We start from the raw sequence: 23,448 nt of genomic DNA, 5'->3' as shown, positions 1-23,448 counted from the left end.
AGTCCGGTGGCACCTTAAAGACTAACAGATTTATTTGGGCATAAGCTTTCGTGGGTCAAAAACCTCACTCCATGCATCTGTAGAAGTGATTTTTTTTACCCACGAAAGCTTATGCCCAAATAAATCTGTTAGTCTTTAAGGTGCCACCGGACTCCTCGTTGTTTTTGTGGATACAGACTGACACGGCTACCCCGATACTGAAGGACAAGCTCCGAAGTCACCCTTGTTGCAACTGCCTGAAGACAGCGATGATGTTTCAAAGGGTTTATACGTCACTTTTTACCTAAAGAGAGACTATCTCCAGAATCATCAGTGACCTGGAATCTCCCAGAGTAAAATCATTTTTGACTTGGATCCCCCAGTCTTTGGCTGCCCTTGGAAATTCAGCTCAGCAAGTTAGTCTCTTTGCCCTACCTACCTGGAGCATATCTGGGAGTAGGGCTAAAAGAACCAGATAGGGAAATGCACAAATGCATAGGCCAAAATAGCCATTTTAATTTCTGCAGACCAGAACTGAAAAGTTTCAGAAGGGATCAAAGAGCAGCGAGCTCATGACAAAAGCCATTATGTACGTAATGCTCCTTGTTGCCTGGCTCTCTGTCTTTAGCATATGTCTAAATTTTGAGTTTGTTCAAGCCTCTGCCTCCTGGAAGGTCAGAGTAAAACTGACTCACGGCACACAGTACATGACAAATTAAAACAGAAGAGATCTCTGCATCACGTACCTGAAAGACTTTGGTTTTGTTCTCTTCAATTTCCCTGCCCCCACAGCTCATTTTTATAGAAATAATCAGTGAATGGGGTGGGGTAAAAGTCAGTATTTTTTTAAAAGCCAAAAAAATATTTTTTATTTACAATTAAAATACATTTTACTTTTTAAAACATTTCAAATGAAATTTGGAACTATGGCAACCTATGTTAAGGCCTAAACTAAACTATAATTATTAAAATCATTTCAATGAAATAAAAATATTGAGCAGGACATGTGGCTGCAAAAGTCAAAGCCCTAGACTGGTGGACGTCACTGACTAAGCACTCCAACCAAAGACGGTTGAAGAGCTTAGCCAGATTTTGACAGCTGCAGTCTCTTCTGCAGGTTCAGAGAGAAAGTATTTTCTTCACTTCAGTTTATTGAACTAGCTCAATTCAGTGACTGCTTCATTTAAAGCAGAGGAATCAATTGGGGGTTGAAAAAAGCAAGAAAACTTGTTTTATTCAGAGACTGGAAGAGGAAAAATGAGATGTGAGCAGATGAGACAGACAAATCCAAAAAACACAAAGGACACAACCAGAAACCATCAGTTCAATTAATTAAATTCATTGTTTAAGTAAATCAGTTTTAAATTCAAATGCATTTTTTGAAAACCTTACTTGTTTCTTACAGATCCTGCACATTTAAGGTAATTTTGTTTTAATAAAATTTTGGTTTTGTGCATTTTTAATTGAATTCCAATTTCGTCCAAGTGCCGTCTGAACAGATCATGCATAAAAAAAATTGATCTTGTAAAAGAAATGCATCGTTCACCATTTTCTAACACAAAAACGTAAAAGTTAACCATCTGAATAATACGTTAAGTTCTATAATTAGCTAGCTAACTGTGTATAGATATAGTTATCCTTCCGGTTAGCAAAAGAGTTCCAAATTCAATGTAAAAATTCTATGTAGTTGCAAACCAACGTGTTGATTCTCAGGTGGTAACCATTAAACCCTCTCTCTAGGAAGATAGCTAAGAAGTACAAATGCGAAAAAAAGTTTAAAATCAGTTATTTAAATCATTTTGCTTTAAATGAATGCTCCATCAGTCAATAAAACGCCTTAGACCATAGTCTGACCGTGTTCATACAGCAGAGAGATTTCATACTGACTGATCTTTAAACATGAGCGAAACAGAGAAAGCTTATAGGAACACTACTGGAAGTGAAACGCTAGGCCGGTCTTCACAGAAGAATTGGATCCCTGCCTACTTTGAAATAAGTCTGAAGTATGTGTAAAACTGGGACTTCCTCATGGACTGAATGCTGCTTACTTCCCAAGGAATCGCCATTAAAAAGGTAAAGTTAATAGATGGACTCAGACCTGCTCACCTTCGCAATTCTTTGACACTTAGCACTTGATCTCCGTAGACTAACCTGGCCCCTAAGAAAGGTTTCAGAGTAGCATTAGCAGGCCTAAATCCATCCAAGAGAGGGCAGCAGTGTACATACACCAGAGTCACAATATGACAGTACCTTTCTAACCAATGAATGTCTTCCCATCGCCACAAGTTTGGTGTCCCCACTCAGCTGATTCATGCTCTAAGAGCTGTGACCAGACCCTCAGAGCTGCAGCTTTCCTGCCAGCTCTAATCCCAAAGGTCACAGGAACCTGCTTTCTAAAATGTCACGTCTCACTCAATGCCTCACTTGTCCCCATAGGACAGGTCGTGCCCAACTTCTAGCAAGGATGGAGCGAGAGCGAGCCAGGGAGAAGGAGCAAAGACGCCAGACTGGAAGCACGCTCACAGGAACACTTCCCATCAGGAGACGCAGTTTTGCAGGGCCACTTCTCCTGGAACAGGCAGATCGTGCTGGACCCTGCTCGGATGGCAAAGCCTCCTGGCAGGTGTTGAAGGATCCCAGATGGAACTGCCCCCGGTGGCTACAAGAGAGACCTCTTGCCAGTTTTGTTATGCCCCCACGTTTTAGCCAGTCCGGAAGGTTCAGTGCTGTGCTCGAGGGTTTTTCTCTGAAGTTGGTTACAGCACGTGGCAGGCCTACAAATGCTAAGACATCACCCAGGCCACGTGCCTAAAATAATGTTTGTTTGTTTTGAGAATTCCACCTCCACTGGGGTCAGGAGATAACGAAGAACCTGGCCAAAAAGGGATCAGAGGCAGCCTTGCACCTGCTGGCTAAGACAGGACTGCCCAAGGAACAGGCATTGCATGTATTCCACCGGCTTACGCACGACACCATGGGGGGTGCCGTTAAACGGTTCACACGACAAGGCACAAGTGCAAGGCACTACAATGGCACCAATAGCCCACCTATCACTTCCCTGGTGTTGCTGCTGACAGAGAGAGAACGAACCCGTCAGTCTGTGTTGGTGGCGCTGAGTGTGCAGACACGAGCGAGGTGGTAGGATCTCACCTCTATGAGCTACTTCTTACACTAAAAGCAGGAAAAGCGACTTACCAACTTTGGCGAAGGCCTCTCTCAGTTCTTCCAGCTCATCTTTGGAGATCTGCGTGGTGCTGGCCATCTCACAAACTTAGTAAGTGCCTGCCGGGAAAGAGGAGAGTTCATGAAACAAGAAAGTTTGGTTCACGTGCAGTTATGCTACAAAAGACTCTGCACTCAGATAAAGGCAAGAGTGATTCTTCCAAACACTTATCAACCCGGTAGGTCTGGTAGTTGAATTTCTCTAGGCGGCAAAATAAACAGCTGTTGAGCACAGATGGAAAGGGATGCCCAGGCCTGCCAGCCTTGTTAATATTTATCCATCTGTGTGTTCGTTTTACGAGCGGCAGCCCACACCGCAACTGCTCTTCGTGTTCCACTGAAGTGTCTGTCACGGGTGTGTGCCGTAGTCAGAGCTGCTTGAAAAACGAAAAGCTAGTTGTGTGAAAAAAATCTCAAAATCACCCGAAACTAGAACCACCGACGTTCCTCCCCTGTCCCCAATGCAATTTCAAAATATTATTTTCTTCCACATTTATCTAAACAATTAAATTGCTATCAAAATTTTTCATTTACCAAAACCTGGTTTTTGGCAGCAAAACAAAAGATTCAAAAATATTTGGAAAGACGTTTCCAGAAAAGGCCCCAAATTCTTTCACAACAACCCAAACTGGCACAAACAAAAACTGCTTCCAAAACCAGGCCATTTCTAGTTTGTAAAACCGGTTTGAAAACCACCAGTTGTCTTTAGCCGTCAGCGTCCTGAGGGGAGGACCGGAGGAGCCAGGGGCTGATTTCCACTGACACAAGCCTCCTGGCGGCAGGGTTCTGCCAGGCATGGGACGGGGCGAGCACACTGAGGGGCTCTATACCATGCTTAGCATAAGAGCGTATGGACACTGAGTGTTATTTTGTTCAGACTAATAACAATTCCTCTGCCCTGGGTGCACTTCAGATGCACAGAGCTGAGCAGTGCCTCTCCGTGGGCTGCAGCTGACCCCCGCACAGAGGCATTTTTGGATGGGGCAAGCAATGGGAGTCCTGGGCACAGCACGCATAGGCTGTGCCTATATTGCAATTAAATACCTGCGGCCGGCCCAGCTTGGGCTATGGGGCAATGAAAGAGCCCCATGAGCCTGCGTCAGCTGACCCAGGCCACCCACGGGTGCTTACTTGCACTGTAGACATACCCACAGGGCCCCCTTTGCTCCGCCCCACCCCCTCCTTGGAGTGGAAACGGCAGGGCCCATGCACCACCACTCTTTGTGGCAAGCCAAATTCTCTTTCCCCACAGGCCAATATAGCTAGCCTTCAGTGGGGCTGGCGTCTGACCTGGAGAAGGGAGAACTCTGCCTTCACGCTGGTGGCGGGGGGCTGCTGCCACCAACAGGGGAGTCACGAGGGGGTGAGAGCAGGGAGGGCACCCAACACACCAGGGTCTGCTCTGCTGAGCGGTGCTGGCAGGAGGTGTCAGCACCCACACCTCGCTGAGGTACTGGGGTAGGGTCATGTGTCAGACCTGCTGGCAGGCTGTGCGGCTCCGTTACGCTGGTTAAATATTTACAAGGTTTAGAGCCGGGACAGATTTTATTTGACGAGAGCCAAGGTTCTGTGGTTTGTCACTGCCTCAGGGCAATGCCTAGGCACAACTTGGCAGTACCTCTGCCTGCCTTAATCCTGCCCCAGCCGGACACACTAGACTGTAACACAGGCCCCATGTTCACGAGGACTTGGGGACGTGACAAGGCAGCTTTGAATGGGATCAACTGGAGAGATCCAATCACAACAGTTTCTTCCCCACTTAGTGGAACAGCCCCATGGGTCGGGGGAGGGGAAGGGAGTTCAATCTACATTTTGTGGGCTGGCACAAGGAATATCATGCTCCGCTTTAGTGCCATTTGACCCGACAAGCCTGCGCACGCACTCTGATCTGCAAGCCGCATTTGTTGCCCAGAGTTGTTCCAAACCGTGGCTCATTGGGATTCTAAAGTTTGGAATGTGTGTTTGCCTGGGGTTGTAGATATGAAGTTTTACCTTGTTAAACTATTTATTGCCTCCAAACCACAGAGTGTAACAAAGCAGGAAAGGTTGGGCAGAGGCAGACTGATGGGAAAGCAAAGCAGATGGGAGCTAGTCACCACTGCCGTATTGCAACATACTTTGCAGGGGGGCGACTTGTTAATTCACTGGCTTTCCGCAGATGGAAGTTGAAGATGGAATTTTATTTACACTCATTTATAAAAAACCCGAACAATATTGCAGTCACAGACCGGCTGACAGTCCCTTAGCTATGGCAGGACTAGAAGCCTTATCCTGCTGCCACTTACATCCACGGCAGCACTCAGGGAGGTCAGTAATTGGACTATAGGAAATAGGGGAAATGTGCAACACAGGGACGGGGCAAATTCTATGGCAAGATGTCATCCAAACTTCAGCAAACTTTAATATCAAAGCCAAACAGGCACAAAGACTGAAGGCTTGTCAATATCCACTTCAATGCATGTAAACTGTGTGAGATGCATTCATCCATGGCTCTCTGGCTTGTCTGGTCTGTACACGTCAGACCGTGATTTCATTTGGTTATTGAACTTTTACTTGAGCTTTCCCAGAGATCGGGAGTTGTTTCCCAGGGTAAACCCAAGGTGTTTGCTGTGGCTAATAGATGTTTGCCTCCAGTTGATTTGAAGCATAAATTTAATAGATTCCTGGATGTGCTGATTACACACATAGCTGAAATTCTATAAACATCACAACAAGGTCATTCAGCTGGCGAGCACAGCCAGCAGGAAAGCCGTACGTTTGACTTGCCACACTGTACTCCTTAAAGAACAGGGGCTTCAGCAGAAAGTGAATCTTGAACTTGAGGGAGCAAACACAGAGTACTCCCAGAAGTGAGAATGCCAGAAACTCGAATATGGTGCAGATTTATTGCTTGAAAAAGCTTCAGGTTTTATTCCACATATACAGAAGTTTTCTTGTAAATTACTGCAGGTTAAGGAGACTTCCGACATTGAATTACCAACCTTTCCTTCTCATTCCCCGAATCCTTTTATTTGTACAGCTCTGCTACTGTAAGGTTTTGTTAAGGTTTTCCTTACAAAGCCCTTTGAGAGGTTTGTAATTCAACCACGTTAGGATTCCAAAATAATGTTGACAACTTAAGTCTGAATGAAAATGTTCTAGCTACTATTGTTACAGTGATCTTAGGGGTGGCATGTAAGTGACAGCTGCTCAGCTGAGTCAGTTTACTTTGTGCGTATGCAATACTGGATATACGCAGTGTCACTCACGCTTTAGGACAAACAGTCATTTCTGTGGGTCTTATGACAACAGGGGAGGAAGAAAACTACATGAAAATTGAGAAACAAACAGGTTGTTCTTTATACAGGTGCTGACAAGCGGGAACGTGTCAGGAGTCGAAGGGAGTGGTTAGGTACTTGAGAAGGGAATGGGAGGGAAAATTGAACCAAAGAATTAAGCTACAAATACTTGGTCTTGTGACAATAGTGTTGAATAAAACCTCTGCTGAAGTCTCGATTGTTTGTACAGCTTTAATGCTCAGGAGGGCACCTATAAAAAACTACATCTGAAGCAATTAGGGTCCATCAACAAAGACCGCTTTTGAAAGTTAAGCATTAAGTGCTACACCCACCTCTGAGCTTCCTTGTCAAGTTAAAATCTCTATCTTGATTGCAAACTGACAATGTCCCTGCAAATTCCATTCAGGTTGCACCAAGCTTGTTTTAGAAGTTTTTAGAAGTCATTTGACGCTATTTTTACCTGCTCTACCAAACCACAGCCCCACGAACTCTGCAGGAACCCGCCCTTTGGATGGGTGTGGCTTTGCAAGGCTCTCATCTGGGTATAATTCAGCCCACGTTTAGTGAGCTAGAAGTCACTGGTATATTTGCTTTGAAGGCAGAGGGATGGGGAAGACTGCTGTGCCCTCTTTGCATTCGGTCAGCAGAATGCCTGCTGCTCTCCGGGCTGGGTCATCAGCACTTGCCTTGCATTCTCAGCTACACTATCTAAACAGAATAGGAGTTGCCCGTGACACTAGAGTTCGTCCTACCGGTGCTGTGGAATTATAGAATACAGTGGGCTCCCTTCCAAGCAGTCACCAGCCGGACAGAGTCCCCTGGACCTCACCCGCGGTTCTGATGCATTTTGCCTCAGGGGATATGAAAGAAGAGGTGTCCCACAGGCACCAGACAAACCCCAACACAAAGAAGGGGTACGCTATTTTTCCAGACACTTCAGACTTAGCCAGATAAAGGCCAGGGACAGAAAAAGCAAACCACCGGTTGGCGAGTTTTACAGCGTGCCTGGGACTGACCACTGCCCTTGAAACACAAGCTCTTTGGACCTCCAAGTGAGGGAGCATGGAGAGCACACTGGATGAGGACACAGCTTGGGCTTGGCCACGCATCTGCTTGAACGATCAAACGTTCAGTGTTTGAAGCTGTGTCTGCACTGCCCAAAGGACGCGTTTGACAGTGGGGTAAACTAATGCTTGACGGCGCCTCAGGGTTTGCGCAAGGATTTTAGAGAGAGAACTGGCATTTTTGCCAGGAGAGGTCATCTGCGGGCAAAGGTACAGTGCTGACCTCACAGTACGAGGTGAGAGAGCCCCATTAAGGCTCAGGATAGGTAACGCACATTCGTGATCCTGCTTTATACCCAAACCCCAGCTGCCAGCCGAGGCAGCGAAGACACAGATGGAAGGCTCTGCTAACCGGAGTCAGAGCAGAGCTGGCCATCTAAGCCGATCTGGCGGAGTGCTTGAGCACAGCAGACAGCACTTGGCATGAGCACGAGGCAGCACGGAAGCCTTTATGAGAGACCGTCCCACAAATCAGAGTTAACGTCTTGCTTTTGTGTGGCCCTTTTCATCCGTACAGCGCCAGGCAAGTTACCAGCGAGGCCCCATCCCCACTTTAATGGCAGGGAAACTGAGGCACAGTGACGACCGGCCTACTGGCACAAAGCCAGTCAAAGACGTAGGGCTAGAACGCAGCAGAGGTGGGGCTAAAACCAAGCTCCTTCAGAGTTCCAGTACAGTACCCTGTCTGCTGGGGCGCCCCCCCACCCCCACTCACACACACATTAGCCTTCTCTTTCCCTGGGTGCCAAGCTGGTCTTACCTACCAAGTGATATTTCTGTTGGGATCAATGTCCCAGCCAGGGCTGTGTAGGAGTAGATTGTGGCCAGATGACTTGTGCGGTAGAGTGGTTTCAGGCTCTGCAAATAGAAAACATAGGATTCAGTTAGTGACGCCTCATCTACGTCATTAGCCCAATCGTCCCCAAGTGGAGCAAGCAAACAGAACTACTCCGGCCTAAGCAGCACTCCCCAGCTGGAGACGGAAGGCCTAGAGAGTTTATGCCTTTCTACTGCACATATGTGCGGAGACCAGGGAATACAAGCAGGGAGTTGGCAGACCAGCATCTCCTACTGCTGCCCCATTATGAGCCGAGAAGAGTGGCTTTTAGTCCGAGTTTCTGTCCCATACCAAGTCACGCCCCAGATGTGCACTGGGTCAAAATTCTGCGTCAAACAGACACTGTACAACTTCTAAACGCACCAGACACTGAGCCAGGGAGTTATGGCATTAGCCACGCAGGGTCAAAGGCACCCCGGGCTTTGTATTAACAGCTGGTAACACCTGGCCTGGTTGTGAAGAGCTATTTAACACTCCTTGCTGCTTCAGTGAACACTCCTCAGAGCCCTGCTCTTCCCTGGAGCTAGCTGTAGTCTGGGAAATCGGCCCTCAGCCAGACTCAGGTTGACCCTCTGAAGCCAGGTCGGTCTGACTGGTTTGATTAGACAGGCTACGCTTGCTCAGAAGCCCCCTCCTCACGCTCCCTTCCCCTTACACGCTGCCTGAGCTTGCTGGCTTGCCTGCTACACCTCCCAGCTGTTCGAGGGAGAGCGGTCCGGCCCTCTCCCGTTAGCACCTGCAGGGGATCAGAAAGTTAAGCCTGCTCTTCCTTCCAGCCACACCCCAGTCAGAATCTTCCCTGGAGTGGGGGGACAGGCTGTGGGGCCACCCCTCCATGCAGCACCCCCACGGCCAGCAGGGCCGGCTTTAGCAAGAGCGGGGCCCAATTCCTGGGGGCGTGGCTTGCCGCAAGCCCCGCCCCCAGGAATCGGGCTGCGCTCCAGCCGGAGCTCCAGCTGGGGTCGTGGGGCTTGGGTCTGGCCCGGAGCCGCTCAACCGGGGCCGGGGCCGAGCTGAGCCGCGGGGCCGGGCCGAGCCAGGCCGGGCCCAAGCTGAGTTGCTGCTGCCCCCACTTTCCCTGAAGGGTCAGACTCAGGTTTATGGAGGCAGGGAGAGCGCGTGGGGGAGAATGGGGCCCTAGTTCTCTTTGGGGGGGCGTGGGAAGAGAGAGATCTGTGTGCAGGGCTGGTTTGCGGGTGGAGGGAGGTGCAACAGCCACCACAGTTCCAATGCAAAAGACAGCACCAGGCACAGCAAGTGTGGGAGAGCTGGGGCGGCTGGGCTGGAGCTCGGCAATAGGGCCCATGTCCTCCTGGGAGATGGTGATTCATCAAAGGCCACCGAGGAGAGCTCAGTTCCGATTTGCACAGCTCTACTAGAGACCACTAGCATGATTCACGAGTGATTAGCCAGCGCCTTTCACTGAGCACACGGGATACAAAACAACACAATGCGAAGTGGACGGCTGCGATTTAACCTAGAAAGTAGGAATCCTCCATCAAGCTGGCGGAACCTATGCCAAACAGTTCCCCAATAGTACAAGCCACTCCTAGGGAAGGCTGGCAGTGGCAGGCGGCATGATGCCACTAGCCTCGTGAAAATGTGCACACCCCGTTTAAAAACAAACGGCTCAGCTTTGGGCGTGCCTGGATCCGCGGCACAGCAGGATTTAGAAAAGCCTGCTAACCATTCTGGGCTAAGGCAAGGAGCGACTATCAGAAGTTTAAAAGTTCTGCAATGTTAAAATTTCTGCAAACACTGTAACATTAGACATTCTAGTACAAGGTAACAGGAAGCCAGCATTTACCCGTTTACTCCAGTAAGCAAATATGGAGACAGATTTTAAAGCATAAACAAGCAGTAAGGAAGGAACATGCACCTTCCCCCACCGCACAATGAGATTCATCTAGGAGCAAAGACTCCCTGAGAAGAGAACTGCGTATTGTAAATGAGACGTGATTTTGAGTTGTCTGTAGGCATCCTCAAAACAACCAAACTTAGAAGGCAAATAAAACCACCATATTGTACGCTCAGGGCACTTCAACCCTGAATGTGCGATTGCATGGACAGCATGCCAGCTGGATCCACACCCTTCTTTCCCCATTAGTCAGCTGCATGGTAATGGACTAGGGCCCTTTCCAGTTTTGTAACCCAGGGATGCCCTGCTTTGCTATACGGTGCACTCTGCGGTGGCAGCGTCTCCCCCTCTACCCTTTCACTCAGGCTTGACTTCAGTAAAAGCTGCCTAGGAGTTCCTGCTGGGAAAGCCTTCCCCTCAGCTCCCAGCCTTAGCCATCACTTTCCTGCTCTGGCTTGCACCTCCTCCCATACCTCCAGCTGCTCGGAGGAGCACTGGTCCCTTCCAGAAGCTTCCCTCCTTGTGGCGAGGATGATGGGGCATTGCTCTGCCTTCCCCCCCCCCCCCCCCCCCCCTTGGAACCCCCAAAAAAGGGGCGCCCCTTCCCTGGCCGGTACGTGGCCTTTTCAACCATCTGGGGCGAAAGGCCTTTCCACAGAGCAGTTTGAGAAGGCTTCTCTCCCTTCCCCAGCAATGAAATGTCACATCTGTGAGGCTTTCACGCCTTCTGCCGCGGGTTTCGGCTTACCCCTCGTATGGCCATGCTAGGCCAGAAAGGCCAGCGTTGAAGCTGCCATCCACACACACAGGGAAAGGAGCGGAGTATTTGATGCAAGTTGAAAGCTTGGATTCTCTATTCTTCTCTGCTAGAAAGGAGCCAGGTGCGCTGGGCGTGAGGCACTCAATCACAGAGCGAGGTTGGGTGCTGTGCGCAAGTGGCCTAGAGGGAATTGACGGAGGACATCTCTGGGGAGGTGGCTGTTCCTTTGGGCCAGAGGTTAAACGCCATGTTTGCAGACATCTGAGAGGGCGGAGAGAGTTTGCTGCCTGGCTGCCAGCAATTACAGCACATACTTGCAAAGGATCCTCCGATTCCTTTGATTCCAGTCCAGCGGGGAGAATTCTCTGGGGTTTTATTACCAACAAGCTCTGTCCTGCCATGAGAGTGCGGAGCTCTGCACAACACATGCGATAAGACACTCGTTACCCCAGAAGCGGTCAGCGAGCCATTCCCAGCACATGGAAACCAAAGAAGTGACCTGCCCTCTCATTCTTGGTATCAGATTTGGAAGTCTGAAGTCTACAGTGTGTTTCCTTGTTTACCAATTCTTTCCCTGCTTTGGGAGAGGACACATTTGTTTGTTACTGCAGGATTATTCCCAGGTCCTAGGCTGCTGGCACGTAAAGAGAAACTGAACTATTAGCTTTGGGGAAAGGAAAACCAGTGGTCTGTTTTGTTCATTCCCTCTCAGGCACTGGCCACTGTCGGCAGACAGGATACTGGGCTAGATGGACCTTTGGTCTGACCCAGTCTGGCCGTTCTTATGTTCAGTGACATGGACTCTCCAGGAACAGGGACAGCTGCAGGCTGAACTCTTGCATTTGTCCACGTGTAAGTGGGAAAAGTTTCTGGTGACCTGGCTAGCATTTCCACCGTGACTGGTTCTTGGGTCGAAGCGTTAAGCAAGCACTCGTTCCTGTGCAGGTACGGCTTTGCTTACAGTCGCTGTACTCCGGTGCCTCATTGTTTGGAAATGCTTTAAACATCCCTAGAGTATTTATTGTCAGAGAAACAAAACTCTGCATGCAGAAGCGAGTGCACATCAAGTTCAGGCCTATGAATTTCAGCTCTGTTCCCAAATAAAGTTTTGTAGCATTTAAGACTGGAAGGGACCATCTGATCTGAGCTCCTGTATCATGAGCCATTAAAATTCATCCCGTTACCCCTATGTTTAGTCCAATGAGTTCAGTTAGACTAAAGAAGATCAGCTGTCAGAAGAATGACCAGCTGTGTCACAGGCAGACAACAGGAGAGACCAAGCTACCACCAACACCTGAGGCCCCTGCCATGGCAGAGAACTCATTAGTAAGAGATGCCCAGATGATCCCACCAGGCAACCCGCACTCCATCCTGCAGAGGAAGGCGAAAAGCTCCCGGGCCCCTGCCAATGCAACGTGGGGGGGGAATTCCTTCCCAACCCCAAATCTGTTGGTCAGTATCGAATCTCAGAATCGTAGGAGTGGAAGGGACCTCGAGAGGTCATCTAGTCCAGTCCCCTGCACTCATGGCAGGACTAAGTATTATTGACCATCCCTGACAGGTGTTTGTCCAACCTGCTCTTAAAAATCCCCAATGATGGAGATTCCACAACCTCCCTGGGCAATTTATTCCAGTGCTTAAACACCCTGACAGTTAGGAAGTTTTTCCTAATGTCCAACCTCAACCTCCCTGGTTGCAATTTAAGCCCATTGCTTCTTGTCCTAGCCTCAGATTAACAAAAACAATTTACCTCCCTCCTCCTTGTAACTGTTATGTCCCCTCTCAGTCTTCTCTTTTCCAGACGAAACCAAATCCAGTTTTTTCAATCTTCCCTCATAGGTCATGTTTTCTAGACCTTTAATCATTTGTGTTGCTCTTCTCTGGACTTTCTCCAATTTGTCCACATCTTTCCTGAAACGTGGCACCCAGAACTGGACACAATATTCCAATTGAGGCCTAATCAGCACAGAATAGAGTGGAAGAATGACTTCTCGTGTCTCGCTTACAACACTCCTGCCAATACATCCCAGAATGAGGTTTGCTGTTTTTGCAACAGTGTTACACTGTTGACTCATATTTAGCTTGTGGTCCACTCTGACTCCCAGATCCCTTCCCGCAGTACTCCTTCCTAGGAAGTCATTTTCCATTTTGTATGTGTGCAACTGATTGTTCCTTCCTAAATGAAGTACTTTGCATTTGTCCTTATTGAATTTCATCCTATTTCCTTCAGACCATTTCTCCAGTTTGTCCAGATCATTTTGAATTTTAATCCTATCCTCCAAAGCACTTGCAAGCCCTCCCAGCTTGGTATCGTCCACAAACTTTATAAGTGTACTCTGTATGCCTTTATCTAAATCATTGATAAAGATATTTAACAGAACCAGACCCAGAACTGATCCCTGCAGGCCCCCACTTGGTATGTCCCTGAGCATGTGAGCAAGACACCTTTTGGGCATCTAGAAAGGATTTTCTGTACCACCTCAAGAGCACTGACCTACCCCACCTCGTATCCCATCTCCATCTGTGGCCAACCTCTGATGCTTTGGAGAAAGGTGAGAAAATCCAAATGCAGGTACCCAACTGTGCATCAGGGAGACATATTCCTTCCCGACTCCTGCAGGCAATTGGCCGAAGCTCTGAAGCATGAGATTTTATTATAGTTACTCTCATTTCTGATGTTTTCTACCAGCACTAATTAGAGCTGGAAGTGTTCACATTTCTATTTTTTTTTTAAATAATTGATGGACATCAATGTTTATTTCAGCATTATCTATTTAAATGTTCACAGTTGCAGGAAATTGGGGGGGGGGTCCATTAGTTATTTAATGACAGATGTTAAGATTCAAAAAGAGTTAAAACTTTAAAACCATTAAAACACAATCTGTCGACATCACATGTCCAAATACAGCAAGTATATATCCTTAAATCGAAGTCCAAGTTCCCAAGCAGCATGGCTCTTTCTTTGGGAATGTTTTTTCGTGTGTGCGCGCGCGGCTGTGTGTTCAGTGAAATCAACGTTTACTGCTCAAAATATTATCCCTCCAACACCTCGCTATTGCGAGCATCCTGCGGCCAATGCAGGCAGTCCTGTTTTCCCCAGGGCCCATTAAGGAAGGGAACAACAGAGCACCCGTTACAGGTTCCAAGGCCAGAAGGGACCTCGGAGAAGTTCTGCCGCTCAGCAGCACGGGACCATTTGAAGTTTTGTCTAAAGATGCTGAACCACCTCTACATTGAATTCCACGCTTAGTCTTATTTTTTTAATCCACCACTCCCTGTTTCTGCAGTGGCTCAGATGATTAACTCAGGTTTATTGTCAATTAGAACTTGTTTTATGGGACAATTTAGAAACTTAACAAAATCCCATTGTTTGTCCCAAGTGTCTCCCTAGTTCCAGGAAGCAGGAAAATTGGGAGTGGGTGAAGGGGGAGGAAGTGCTCTCACAATGGGAATAAAAGTACTCTGATTGGTTCACACTGAGCTTTTGTCTCCAGCCAGATATGCAGGGACTCCCAGAGCTCTCCACAGGTATCCTACCCTGCAATAAAACACCCCGCAGCAGTCTCAGAGCCCAGCTCAGTTGACTCTGCTCACAGGGTTTGGACCGCAGTGCTCAAGATACAGCGTGGACATTCAGGCCGGGGCTGGAGCCCAGGTCACAGGGTTTCAGATCCCGGGCTCCTGCCCAAGCGTCTAGCCCCAGAGCCACAGCCCAAGTCAGCCGACCCAGGCCTGCTGTGGCGCACCGCACCAGACCATGCCGCAGCTCTTTTGCTGGAGTGTAGACGTGCCCCAAGAGGCAGACAGGCGACAGTGGAGTGGGACACGGTCAGGGAGCATGCAGAGGAGAATCAAATCCAATTAGGTCGCCTAGCGTATGTTGACAAATGTGACCGTTTCCATGAACCCTGCCAGGGTGCAGCTGGCAAACCATTGAAGACAAGCACGCCAAGAGAGGCAGAGACACTCTTTATTGCCGCTCGGCTGATTTGGGTGTAGATGGGAAGAGATTTTGCTCCCGTCACTACAGCACTAGCTTCCAATATCCGGGGGATCTGCCGAATTCATCAGGGGAATTGAAATACAGTTTGGAGTCGGTCGCTGCAAGCCCTGGCAGGGGATCACGGCAGGATTTGGAGACGTGTCTCTGTGGGACAGAGCACCGCAGGAGTTCCACCAAGCGGACACTCCTCCTCCAGCAGCCGGGGATTATAGAAATCCCTCTCTTGCTGGGATGTTTCTACCGGAGCTTGCTTTGCCTCCAGTAGCTTCCACGAGAGATTTTTGCAGTGTTGGAGTGGATGCACTGGGGCTCCTTCAAGAACAAGGATTTGTTTGGGGCTGTGTGGGAGGGAGGGAGGGAGACCAAAGGGTGGAATCCCCGGCAAACCCCCCCTCCCCCCCAAGACCTTTTGGGTGAGTTGCAAACAGGCTTTTTCAGGTGTTCCTGGGAACTCCCCACACTCAAACTTATTCCCAGGAGATAAAAACCAAAAAGCTGATTTGGTAAGTCCAGAATCCTCACTTTGGGGAGCTGGTCGAGAAGGAGTGTTGGCTTCTCCAGGCAGTCTTGGAAAACACCCAGGCTGGGGGCAGACTTGTCACCACTTATTCTAGGAACTGCTCAGACAGTTCCTATAACTCGAAGATTTCTCTGACCCAAGAAAGCCTTGCCAACACACAGCTATAGCCGCTGGCTACGCAATCAGCAAGCATGGGGCCGGTGCTGGAGACTGTGAAACTCAAGCCATTAGGCACAGAGACATTTAGCATTAGCATGTTGGCAGGAAATCCCAACCTGAGCAATTAAGTAGTTAATAAACCTTATGTTAAAAGCACAATTACTACCAGGAATGTAGCCACAGCCCCTAGTACCCTCACTGTGCTGTGCTGCATGCAATCTGGAGCTTCACGGCAGCTATTTATCAGATTGGCAGAGATGGAGCACAGAGTGAGGTTAAGGCAATAAGGGCTATGTCTACACTATAGCCGGGATTGGGATCGATGCTCTGAGAGCGATCCACTGATGGTCGATTTAGCAGGTCTAGTAAAGACCCGCCAAATTGACAGCAGATCACTCTCCAGTCGACCCCTGTACTCTACCCTGGACTAGAAGAGTAAGGTAAGTCAACAGGAGAGTTTCTGCCATCGACCCCGTGGTAACTCGACCTAAAGGTACGTTGACTCCAGTTATGTTATTCACGTAGCTGTAGTTGCGTAGCGTTAGGCTGGCTTCCCGCGGCAGTGTAAACACAGCCAAGGTTGCTCAGTGCTGTGTGCTCTGCCTCCAACACGCAACGCAGGACAGGACACTGCCCACTCCAAACGTGGAGTAGCAGAAACTCTCCTGGGGGAATTCACCCGGCACACAGAGCAAGGAGGCTGCACCTAGGGGCTACAGATACGTGTCTCAGTATTACCTCACCTCCTGCTGCCTTACAGATGGCACCACCACACCTCAGGCACTTCCTGGAGAGAGAGGGAAGGATGAAGCACTGTCAAAGGCAAAACGACTCTGGCTGCTTCTCTTAGACTCAGGCCTCGGGACAGCCAGATCCAGATTGCCAGCCAAGCCCCTGGTGATTCGGCCTCCCAGTAAAAGCTCCCTTTGTTTCCTATCAGCAGGCAGCTCCGGTGACAGCATGCAGATAATTTTCCAACACTGATGGCAGAGGGAGAGGAGAGCACTAGAGATGCGGTGGACGTTCACTATGCAGGAACCGGTACAGCCTTGTTTAGTAAGACTCAGGAGAACCCCTTGACAAAAGTTAAACCCAGAGACCAGCCTGGACTAGGGGACAGAAATCCATCTGGACAAAAGGGGACGGGGCAGGGAAGTGAGGAGACAGAAGCAGGGGCCGCACACCCCACAGGTGAGCTAGGGCTGCCCTACAAGCGCTGCAGCGGACTAGAGCACACCTGGTGAAGACGCTCTGTGCTGACAAGAGAGCTCTCCGTCGGCAGAATGACACCACGCCTGCAGCAGTGCTCCGTGCAACTTACATCACTCAGGGGGTGGCTTGTTCACATCCCTGGGCGACATAAATTATACTGACATAACCTGTAGTGTGGACAAGCCCTTAGAGAGAACACCTGTCCTGGGGAGTAATAAAGAAAAGGGTTAGGTGCTGAGCACCTAGAGACAGTGCTACCTTTAAAGGAAGAGAGCCGTTTCCACGTAATAACTGGGAGAAGATGGAGCAGAACAGGTTTAGATTACCATTCGCTAACTGTAAATAAATCTAATATCTTAAGTGGCAGGATGACCATATTCCAAAAACTTAGTTATAAACAAAGCATTCAGAATTTGTATAGCATGCAGCAAAAACCAGTTAAACTATTGCTCTAACTCAATCTTAAGAGACCTGCTTGCCAACTATTTCCGGAACGTTATAGTTTAGCTAACATCTGTATTTTAGGAAAGCAGCCACTCCAGCATTAATGCATGGGCCATCAGAAAAACAAAACCTGCTAAATCAGTTTCCTTTACACCTGGATTACAACAAGCCGTAGTCACATCAACTGTGACAATATGGTGGCAGTCCTGCCTGTTAACGGAGCTCATGACATTGTAACTAATTGCTTCATGTTCTGCAAGGAGCAGGCGCTCGTTTCAAGGCATCTCCCATAGCTGTGTGTGTTGTGGGGAGACAAACAGTTGATTCTGTCTGGAATTTGTAACACCTGATCTCACCGGGTTTCAGCTCCTTTCTCAAGCCGAGCGCGGGAAGGGAGGCGAGAGAGAGGATGTTCTTGTCGTTAAGGGGCTGGTATTCAGCAGGTGCTGGCTCTACCATAGACTCATTATGGCACCTTCGGCAAGTCTGACTCTCCCTCTCTGGGCAGAGTGTTTCCTTCCTCCCATCTGGCTGGAACGAAAACCGTTCTGAGCAGGAAGCCTCTCTGACTAAGTGTGAGGAAAACACCTAGCACAGCAGGGCCTCCAGTGCTATGCGATACCAGGCACTTCCCTCCTTGACAAAGGTGAGTCAGACGACACTGCCTCCTCCCAGAAGCCACTGGCCCCTGCGCATCAGATCCTAAGTATTTCCTGACCCTTTGGCTTCCAAGCAGCTGCTCTTCCTTGGCGATTCCCCAGCTTGACCTGGCCAGCATTCAGCGTACCGGGAACTCATTCTTTAGGGCTATGGGATGAGAGGACGCTGCCTCCCCATCCCACCCCCAGAGCTGGGGACTATAACTCCTATCTTCTGAATGGGGCCCACTGGGGAACTGACCAGCATGTGGGTTACGCGCACGGGCCAACACAATGGGTTGAACCCAACTTCCAGCTTGTACCAGCAGGGTCTAGACAGGGCCACCGGCTCGAACGGGCTGGGCTCTCTCCAGAGCACTCAGCCTGGTTGAGCTCACGGTGGCACCACATACACAAGCCCTCAGGCGTTTTACAGATAGACGTCGTCCCTGCAAACAAGGTTATTTCAGTCGTAACTGAGCATTGTTCCATTCCCGACCCGTAACAGAGTTAGACTAAAGCCGTGGGTCTCTAACGTCTGTACTGGTGCCCCCTTTCACACAGCAAGCCTCTGAGTGTGACCCCCCCTTATACATTAAAAACACTTAAATATATTTAACACCATTCTAAATGCTGGAGGCAAAGCGGGGTTTGGGGTGGAGGCTGGGAGCTCGCGACCCCCCCATGTAATAACCTCGTGACCCCCTGAGGGGTCCCGACCCCCATTTTGAGAACCCCTGGACTAAAGCAAGTTTCAGCACCTGCTTTCACGTCTCCATTTGTCAAGTATCAGAGGGGTAGCCGTGTTAGTCTGGATCTGTAAAAAGCAACAGAGGGTCCTGTGGCACCTTATAGACTAACAGATGTATTGAAGCATAAGCTTTCGTGGGTGAATGCCCACTTCATCAGATACATGTAAACAAAAATACAGGAACGCTCTCCAAGCAGTTTTCTGATCAATTTGAGAGTCAAACAGAGGCAGGCTTCAAGTTGTGAAGCCAGGAACAAAATGCCACCATATATCAGAGATTTGTACCCATTATGCAGATTACAAATAATACATTTTAACAGAAAAACGCCAGACAATGAATACATTCCTGAACTAGCAACAAGCCACTCTGACACCCAAGAGACCATTATCATGACCAAGAACTTAGTGTATTTTCAGGGGTTTAAGAAGAATTTCAGCTGACAGCTTCCTTACTACAGAGAGCCGCTGATCAAAATGGCATAGATTAGATATGGGAGGAAAGCAAGAACTTGATTTTGAGGGAAGAGAGACCATTCAGCCAATAGAAAGAATTCTCTCCCCTTGGTACTAGAAAGAACTAAAGAAAGCAAAAGGAAAATAACTTCTTGCCCTGCACTGAAGAGTTTCCTAGGATGGTGGTTCTAGAAAAAAATCTGAGCACTTCGTAATCCTCTCAAGATTAGTGGCGGGAAGCAAGGATGCTCCTTTACTGCAGAGAGGCTAGTAAGTAGGAGACAGAGTCTTTAATAGAAGCAGATACAAATTATACTACGGTTAGACTGAAGTACCGAACAGCAGAAAAACTCGGCCAGCCTTTCCCTCCCAAAAAGATTGCAAACCTTTGTGAAATTAAATTTGTATCTGCTGTAGTGAAATTAAGTTTTCCTTGCAGACAGCAGGGCGTTCCACTCTCGTCCCTAGAGTAAATTAATTACAAAGGAGGAAAGGCACATGGAGCCAAGGGAACACACTTGCCAACACGGTCATGCCCAAGGCAAGATCAGCTGAGCTCTGCTGCTGCAGAGAAGAGGCAGCTACGAACCTTTGTGATATGCACCAGAAGTTAATGGATATTAAGGCCAGAAGGAACCATTATGACCTAGTCTAACCTATATAACACAAGCCAGAGAATTTCACCCAGGGATTGCTGCATCAAACCCACCACTTCCGGCTGCATGCCTCGAAGAGAGCAACTCTGTCTTTAAAAGCCTCAGTTGACACAGCATCCACCACCTCTGCAGGTAAGTTGTCCAATGGTCAGTCACCCTCACTGGGAAAACTGCCTTTTTTCTAGTCTGAATTCACTGCCCTTCACCTACCACTGAAATCAACTTTTTAATGTAAGATGTAAACTCGGGCCCTAAAGCCAGTTTTAGACTAAATGATAGACCAAGGTATTTCATTCTGTACAATTAATATGTGAAGAAGCCATACAAAATTCAGTTTGATAGGCAGCCTTAGAGAATAACTTTTGTGCTTTCTATTAAGGGCATCAACTGATCACTTATTCTACTGGACAAATAATATTTTCAGATCTAAGTTTTAAAGTTCATCAGCATAAACAATAAGCCACCCCAGTCTAGTACTCCAGTATCTGAAAAAGTCTATTAGTGAAAATGGCACCATTACTCAAAGTGACAACTTCTGTTTAAGGATTTAAAACTAGTGTATTATGGCTTTCAAATAAGCCACAGGGCTACTTTTCACTATGAAACTTCTTATGGAAGATTCGTGTATTTCAGCCTCAGACATCAACATTTCCTAACCTACAATGCCAGATGCCTTCCATTCACTGAAGCACTGTTTCAGATCATGCCAGCAATGTGCACTTAAACAAATGATCAGGGGGCACTGACTCCGGTTTGCTGTAATCCTCTGAAAAAGAGCATTTGGACTCCAGAGCCAGTAGTAGTCCCAGATACGCCCTCAAAACTTGTTCTTCATGCTTAGATCCTTCATCCACAGAAGCAGATGTGTTTAGCACCTTTTCGCCAGTTACAGCGGAAGGCCAGCTGAAATGGTACTAGCAGTTAAACATTGCAGAAAGCCATTTAAATGATTAAACTATGGTAAGTGCTTGCGGGGGAGGGAGAAAGGGAGAACCACACTCCAGCTAGTTTTTTTAAAGAGTTACCGTATGTCATGTCACTTCACTCTCTAACAAAGACCGCTAACAAACTCTGAATTAGATTTACATCGCAGCACTCCGAACAAACGAGAGCCACAGCTAACAAACAGTGACATCTGATCAGGAGCACAGATGAAAACCATATTCACCGGGATTTGGTTTGCTTCAGCTAAAGCTACTCGCTTTGCATATCGGGCTACAGCATCAGAAGCTACAACAAAAAATAAGGGAGAGGTCTCTCAAGCATGCACAAATTCATATACGAACTACTTGCACCCAGGGCTACCAGGAAATGTAGTAAATTTAAACGAAGGTTATAATGCTGGCTCACAGAATAAGACATCCTTACCTTTCCTCCTCCTGTTCTGAGAGGAGAGCAACTCTGCTCCCTTGCATAGTCCCAGGACTAATGGCACCTTCACCCAGACCCACGCCCAGAAAGTTAATCTGGAAATCCAGCATTCCTCTTACAATTGCAATTCTAAACAGCAAGTTACAACACTTCCTGCCAGCAAATGAGAACATGCTGACAGAATAACTACAACTTAAAATATCCTTCCCGGGAAGCTAGCATTACACTGCAAAACATTCTCTTTCTTACACACACACACACACACACACACACACACACACACTTCTACTGCTGCCTCTCCAGACCCTTACAAGTGTACTCAGTTCAAAACCGGCCTGTGTACTTTGTGATAAATATATACATAAAAAGTCCAGCTACTTTTCAAGACCAAACCCACGCTGTCTGTCCTAGAACACTATAGACAGGCTCCACATCAGACATCACAAGCAAAAGGCAAGTTACCAAGCAAGCATTGTTTATTACGTTGACTTGATGCACAGAAATACAACCATCATCAAGGATAAGTGAGGCAGGTTTTATATGCTATTCATGTTCAGACATTGCTTTTATTAAGCCCCTGTTTTAGAGGACCATCCATCCCTCCCCCTTCATGCTAGCAAGGGAGAGTACTCCACCTGAATAAAACTCTCAGGTGACTGAAGAATTGAGAGTGTTAAAGAATCAATGAAAAAAGCAACAGAGGGTCCTGTGGCACCTTTGAGACTAACAGAAGTATTGGGAGCATAAGCTTTCGTGGGTAAGAACCTCACTTCTTCAGATGCCACGAAAGGTTCTTACCCACGAAAGCTTATGCTCCCAATACTTCTGTTAGTCTCAAAGGTGCCACAGGACCCTCTGTTGCTTTTTACAGATTCAGACTAACACGGCTACCCCTCTGATACAAAGAATCAATGGTCATTCTGAAGATTAAAATACTCTTGCCAACAAATTTTCATTGCATTTTATTAACAAAAATACTTCAGCCAGGAAAATGAGTGATCTGGTCTCAACTGCAGCTGAGGCGCACACAGCACAAGTCAGGAAGAGAGCAAGAGAAATAGAAAGGTGGCTTTAAATCTATCTTTTGCACTCCCTTGATCTTGGGTTGGCTGTGCACCAGGGCGGTCCCACTATGCACGTTAGAACAGTCTAAAGGCTGCTCTAACTTACCCTAACTGGAACAAACAGGGCATATAAGGACACCCCAGCCATGCATTCTACATCGGGTACAGGAGTGGATAGCATAGGCTGGTATAACTGGTTGCCTGAGGAAGTACACAGTACTGCTGTCCTTTGCCTTGAAAAAGGAGGTTCAGGGGACAGCTGTGTCGACCCTGAACTTTTTGAGAGCACTACGCGCAGGTAGGAAGTGTGCTACATAGAACAAAATACCTAGTCTAGGCAAAACTACTGAAGACACTAAATAAGATTCCTTTTTTATTTTATTTGTTTTTAAAAGAGAATTCTTATTCCCCCAGCCTTCTGCCCCACCCGACAGCAAGTCTCACTGCTAAGGTGCAGGTGTCCCTTATGAATTATCTCCATTCATGTCACCACGTACACTATGCATGCTGTTCTCTGCAGGATTTTCCTTCATGAGGAATTATCAGTAATACAACGTATTAACTATGACATCTAGTCCTTACCTGGCGGTTCTATCCCGGAACTGTAACTGGGTCCCAGACCATAGTTAAAAGTTTCAGTTTACAAACATGCAACAAGAAAGAAGAAACTTACAGAAGGTCAGTAGCCTGAACGGTTTTCTCTAGGTTCTTTGCAAGTGAGTCGCACGTGACGGCAAGACTTAGATACTGCAGATTTACCACATGGGCTTTCAGACATTACAAAATCTCTTGGTATCGTGTGGTGTCCTTTACATGTTCTCTCTGTGCAACTAAACTCTGGATTTCAGGACTTCTTTGCATGCTCCCAAGACAAGCTCTGAACTCTAAGTACCAGCATCGTCACTCTCTGGATAAAGGTCAAAGGGGCTACTGAGCACTTGAATACCAGCTTCTTCCAATTACCCCTCTCCTCCTCTGGCTACCAGGATACTGCCGAAGAAACGCACACCAGCAGCAGCTCTTGTGTGGGAAAGGTCACGAGACAGAAGCAGGGATGAAGCAGACACAGCCAAAACCCGACAGCTTCTGAGTTTGGCTGGACCCTCAATAATGTAATTCTTCCTTCTATCCCTTCTCTCTCCTGTACCTGTACCTATACCATCTGAATCTGGTGAAGA

General features: G+C 47.8%; 1 protein-coding gene across 2 annotated transcripts in view; it reads right to left on the bottom strand.

The window, feature by feature from the left end:
• The window catches only part of PLS3 (plastin 3), a 79,612-nt gene that overhangs the window by 29,511 nt on the left and 26,653 nt on the right, over positions 1 to 23,448 (bottom strand). The window contains exons 1-3 of one of the 2 annotated variants that reach the window (XM_034781128.1): positions 21,204 to 21,322; positions 8,308 to 8,401; positions 3,175 to 3,261 (exon numbers count right to left, since the gene is read on the bottom strand). In XM_034781128.1, the coding sequence (XP_034637019.1) occupies positions 3,175 to 3,241 (67 nt within the window). In that variant the 5' untranslated portion in view covers positions 3,242 to 3,261; positions 8,308 to 8,401; positions 21,204 to 21,322. Of the gene's footprint in view, positions 1 to 3,174; positions 3,262 to 8,307; positions 8,402 to 21,203; positions 21,323 to 23,448 lie in introns of those variants that run through there. The other variant, XM_034781130.1, reaches the window with a different exon arrangement.

The sequence above is a fragment of the Trachemys scripta genome, chromosome 9, assembly GCF_013100865.1.
Source record: "Trachemys scripta elegans isolate TJP31775 chromosome 9, CAS_Tse_1.0, whole genome shotgun sequence".
Lineage (NCBI taxonomy): Eukaryota > Metazoa > Chordata > Testudines > Emydidae > Trachemys > Trachemys scripta.
This window is presented reverse-complemented; position numbering and strand designations above follow the sequence as displayed.